This window comes from Sceloporus undulatus, chromosome 2 (assembly GCF_019175285.1).
Source record: "Sceloporus undulatus isolate JIND9_A2432 ecotype Alabama chromosome 2, SceUnd_v1.1, whole genome shotgun sequence".
In the NCBI taxonomy this organism is placed as follows: domain Eukaryota; kingdom Metazoa; phylum Chordata; class Lepidosauria; order Squamata; family Phrynosomatidae; genus Sceloporus; species Sceloporus undulatus.
The window spans coordinates 247,115,455-247,120,379 of NC_056523.1; the positions used below are offsets into that span (position 1 = coordinate 247,115,455).

The 4,925-nt window shown below is 58.1% G+C and overlaps 1 protein-coding gene across 1 annotated transcript; it reads left to right on the plus strand.

Annotated features, from left to right (window-relative positions):
- Window positions 1-2,317: 2,317 nt before the first annotated feature.
- On the plus strand, window positions 2,318-3,328 carry FOXB2 (forkhead box B2). Its single transcript, XM_042447755.1, has one exon. The coding sequence runs from the start codon at window positions 2,318-2,320 to the stop codon at window positions 3,326-3,328; it is 1,011 nt and encodes a 336-aa protein (XP_042303689.1).
- The last annotated feature ends 1,597 nt before the right edge of the window (window positions 3,329-4,925 follow it).

Here is a 4,925-nt window from a genome sequence, read left to right on the forward strand (position 1 = left end):
ATAGCAGCAGCTCCTTTACGTAGAAGATGATAGTAATAGTAATAAGGATACTGAAAGCAGCAGCTCCTTTACATAGATGATAGTAAAATAATAATAATAATAATAATAACAACAACAACAACAACAACAACAACAATAAATAGCAGCAGCAGCTCTTTTAAGCAGACATTTTCTCCGCTGGGAGAGTAAGGACTAGAGAGCCCCCTCCGTGTCCCGACCTTCCAGGGAGGCAAGGGCAAGCCTAGGAGCTGCGGCAACCGAGGCGGAGAAGCCTCCGCGGAGAGGAAAAGGCAAAGGACTCTCATCATCGGTCAGTGGCCAAGGGCCAGTCCGCCAAGGCTGCCGGGGGGGGGGGGCTGCGTGAATGTGCTTCTGGGCCCGTGGCAGCAGGGGACCCCACGTCCTCCTTTTCCAGGACCTGCCCTGTATATCAGCCTTCTTCTGCCCAGGAGGAGTTCCAAAGCCAAGCAGATTCATCCCTTTGGAAAGGCACTGGAGCTCCCTCGTAGTCGTTGTTCAAACAGAAGAAAGGGCACTCCTCCTCCTCACCCAGAGCATCCCAGCCTGCCTGCGCAGTCCAGAAATAAGCCAGTTTGACACCACTTTAACTGCTCTGGACATCTGGGAGCTGGACTTTGTTGCGGCCGTCTAAAAGTGGTGCCAACCCGGATTATTTCTGCAGTGCGGAGGCAGTTTTGGTCTCCCATGCCCGAGGACCGGGCCTCCGAGGAACACAAGCGGCCTGCCAGCCCCTGCCTCCAGATGCCACAAGAGCAGCAGCAGCAGCCACCGATATTGGGAGAAAGTGGCAACTCCGGGGCCCGCAAGAGTGCCATCTGGAGACCCGACCCGCTCCCTGCCTGGCGCCAAAGGGATTCGAGGGGCTGCGGGTGCCCCCAGGGATTGCCAGGGAACAACTGCAAACACTGATACAAATATCAATGTAGTCCTACATTTAGTTTGCAGTCTTTCCGTTAGTTTCCAAAGTGTTGGCCATGGCCTTTAAAGCCCTCTAATATGGGTTTGGGTCCAGGTTACTGACAGGATCGCCTCCTCCCATTTATATAATCCTCCCCATAAAGCATGTGTTTTGTTTTGGGACAAGATTTGTTCGGAGGAGGCTTGCCCTTGCCTCCTTCCCCTGAGGTTGAGAGAGTGTGACTCCACCACAGTCACCCGGGGGGTTTCAAGGAGGAGGGGCCGTTGAATCCTGCTGGCCTCCAGGACTGCAATACACTGCAAAAAGAACCCGGTTTGGCTGCACCACTTTAACTGCTGTGGCTCAGTGGTAGGGATACCTGGGATTTGTAGTTGTTGGAGAGATTTAGTCCTCTCTGTCAGAGAGTGCTAAAAATCCCAGGATGCCATAGCGTCAAGCCAGGGCAGTTAAAAGCGGTGTCAAACTGCATTAAGTCTGCAGTGTGGAGGCAGCCTGGGAAACCAAGGCTTTGTTTCCCTTTGAGAAAGCAGGAGCTTTCCTGAACTTTAGCCTCGAAGATGCTCGGCAAGGTCTTTCTGCGACCTGTGAATGCCTATCATGTGTGGGTAGATTGTCTGTCTGTCTGTCTGTCTGTCTGTCTGTCTGTCTGTCTGGGGGGGCTGGGGAGAGAAGGAGCCCCCCGCCCCCCCTTGCCTCCCTCTTCCCTGCCAGGCTTCCGAAGGAGGAGGGGGAGCCTCCCTCCCTTGTCGGCTGGGGCCAGAGGCCGCGCAGTCGGAGGGTCTGGGGGCGAAGCGGGCTCCAGCCCCTGGCGCTGCCTGGCCCTTGGCCGAGGAAAGCGGGAGGGAGTCCGCGGGGAAAGAGGAGAACGAGGAGGAGGAGGAGGAGGCAGGGCAGACCACCCACCCACCCTCATCCCTCGCCCGCCTCTTAGTGTCGGGCCACTCGGACTCGGAGCCGGGAAGGAGCAGCAGCAGGAGGAGAAAAGGAGCTCCCGGGCGCTGGGTCTACCCTCCAAGTCCCCTCCGCGGCTGACCCTGCTGAGCTCCCACCAAGGCCCCTCTCCGATCGGACTCCGAAGGAGGATCCTGCCTGCTTTTCCCGGGCGACTCCTCCGCCTGGCTGAGAAGGGAAGGGAAGGGCCAGGAGAGGCGGACTCCTTTCGGGGGCGCCGTCGGAAGCGCTGCCAGGAAAAGGAAGAGAAGGAGCAGGAGGAAGAGGAGGTCCGGCTTCCTCCCCGGGAGCCCCGCCCGGGATTGTGTCCCCGCCGTCGAGGGTCCGGGGAAGGGGCGAGGGGCGAGAGGGCCGGGGGGCCGAGGCGATGGTGGGAGCCGGCTGCCCGGGCGTCTCTCCTGGGGGCTGAGAGTCGGGGAGGGGGCGATGCCTCGTCCGGGCAAGGGCTCCTACAGCGACCAGAAGCCGCCCTACTCCTACATCTCTCTGACGGCGATGGCCATCCAGCAGTCGAGCGAGAAGATGCTCCCTCTGAGCGAGATCTACCGCTTCATCACGGAGCGCTTCCCTTACTACCGGGAGCACACCCAGCGCTGGCAGAACTCCCTCCGCCACAACCTCTCCTTCAACGACTGCTTCATCAAGATCCCCCGCAGGCCCGACCAGCCGGGCAAGGGCAGCTTCTGGGCCCTCCACCCGGACTGCGGGGACATGTTCGAGAACGGCAGCTTCCTCCGACGGCGCAAGCGCTTCAAGGTGCCCCGCGCCCTCGGAGCCCCCGGAGCCCTCCTCGGGGCCAAGGCCTCCTCCTCCTCCCTCCAACCTCCCCTGGGGCACTACTTCCACCCCCACCAGCCCCCGCCCAGGCCTCCTTCCCCCGCCAAAGGGGCCGCCGCCGCCGTGGGCCGCCTGGGACACTTCCAGCCCTACAGCAGCAGCCTCCCCTCCGGCCCCGGGTTCAAGCACCCCTTCGCCATCGAGAACCTGATCGGGCGCGACTACAAGGGGGTGATCCAGGGGGCGGCGGCGGGGCTGCCCTTGGCCTCGGTCATGCACCACCTGGGATACCACCCGGCGGGGCCCGGGCAGCAGCTCCTCTGGCCCCACTGCCTCGCCCCGATGGAGCCCGGAGGAGGAGGAGGAGGAGGAGCAGGCGGTGGAGGAGGGCTGGCCCTGGCCCCGGGCGACTTCGGGCCCTTCGGCATCCCCGTCAAGGCCCTCTGCCCCGCCAGTGCCCAGGCCCTGCCCGCCGTGCCCCTGCCCATCAAGGCCAGCCCCACCGCCGCCGCCCTCTCGGCCCTGGCCGCCTCCCAGCAGCAGCAGCACCACCTCTGCCCCGCCGCCACTGCCGCCGCCTCCTCGCCCTCGGCCCTCCTGGAAGCCGCCCAGCAGCAGGGCAAAGCCAGCGCCCTCCGCCCGGCCCTGGTCCTCTCCTAGGAGGAGGAGGAGGAGGAGGAGGAGGAGGAGATAGCCTCCCCGACAGCCCTGGGACCCTTCCTTTGGAGCAGATTGCGGCTGCCCTTTTGCTGTGTTTGGACCGGGACGCAATGGAGGTTGGGGGCAGCTGGGCAGCAGCAGGGCACCGTCCTTCTTCCCTCTCCCGGTTCCAAAGGCTCCCGGAAAGAAACTTCCAAGCCTGGGCCTCCTTCCTTTGCCAAGAGAGGAGGATCTGCCACTTCTTGGCCGCAGTCGTCTTCAGATTTGCATCCCTAGGTCCGAAACACACCGCAGGATCTAAGACATAGATACTATGTATAGTAGAGAGACCTTCTAGCCCCTTCCAGACTAACTGAAAGAAAGGAGTTGGCAGCAGGAGCTTTCCTAAACATCACTCTACTTCCTCATGAATGCATCTGAAGAAGTAGACTGAAGTCTAGGAAAGCTCATGCTGCCAACTTCTTTCTTTAGTTGGTGTCAAAGGTGTTACAGGATCTCTCTACCTATTGATTCTGCAGACTAACATATCTTTGTTGTTTTGGGAGACATTTAGCCTTCTGTCAGAGAGCTCTGGGGCCACAAGCAACTATAATTCCCAGGATTCCCTAGCACTGCACCAGGGCAGTAAAAACGCTCTCAGACTGGATGATTTCTGCCCTGGGTTCTGGACCCTAGGCAAAATCACGGCCAAAACTTCGGGAAGTCCACTCCTTAAAGTGCGATCCTTCGCCTCCTGTCTTGGAAGCCAGTTGCACAGCCACAAAGGGGTGCAAAACCTGGGCGTAAAGCACCCTTCGGACACTGGAAGGGCTTCCCTTTAGTCAATATATTGTTTCTTCATACGAAATCTGAGGTGACAACTTCGTGGCTGCTTTCCTAGGCTCGCTGACACTTGCTTTCACACAAATGTGGTTTAGAATAGGATCGGAGAAAATGAGGTTGGTATTTTCCGGGAGGTTTATGCCTAGGAAAGTGCTTTGGAATAGCAACCACTGGCTGCCTCCGCAATGGAGAGACGATGTAGTTTGAGCGGTCTCGAACTGCAACATTTCTCCACTGCGGATGCTGCCGCTAAGTACAGTCCTTGGCTGTAAAAAAGACCCCGAGATATCAATGGACTTTGCCCTGTATCCTTTCAAAGACACCAAGCATCTTCTCATGCATGGGATTCTCTGAGTAGTGCTAAGTTTTCCAGTGTGAACCCAGGACGCTTGGTCCCAGCCAGACCAACTTTTTGACTGTCCCAAACTACTAAGGCCAGGTCAAGCATAGCAAGTAGTGAGTCCAGAGGATGGAGGACAGGGCACTGAAACTAGTCCTAAAGATAACCAGTGGGTTTAAAATGATGGTGGTTTTTGGAATCGGCTATTCTTTGCACCCGATGTGAAACGAAACCATTTTGCGGCTGGACTTTCCCAGTCACTAAATAAAATCTGCGTTACGGATTGAGAAGATTAGAAATCCACTTTCTATGGCTGTTTTGGCATTGGGTTTATACCGAATCTCTGGCTCTGCACAATCCCCCCATCATAGGCAACCTAAGCTGTTAGCATTGACAATAACAAGCAACAGGGGATTTTAAAAAGAAACTTGGGTG

Bases quoted from the DNA above. Each gene is read 5' to 3' on its own strand.
- FOXB2 (XM_042447755.1), top strand. From the start codon at position 2,318: ATGCCTCGTCCGGGCAAGGGCTCCTACAGCGACCAGAAGCCGCCCTAC.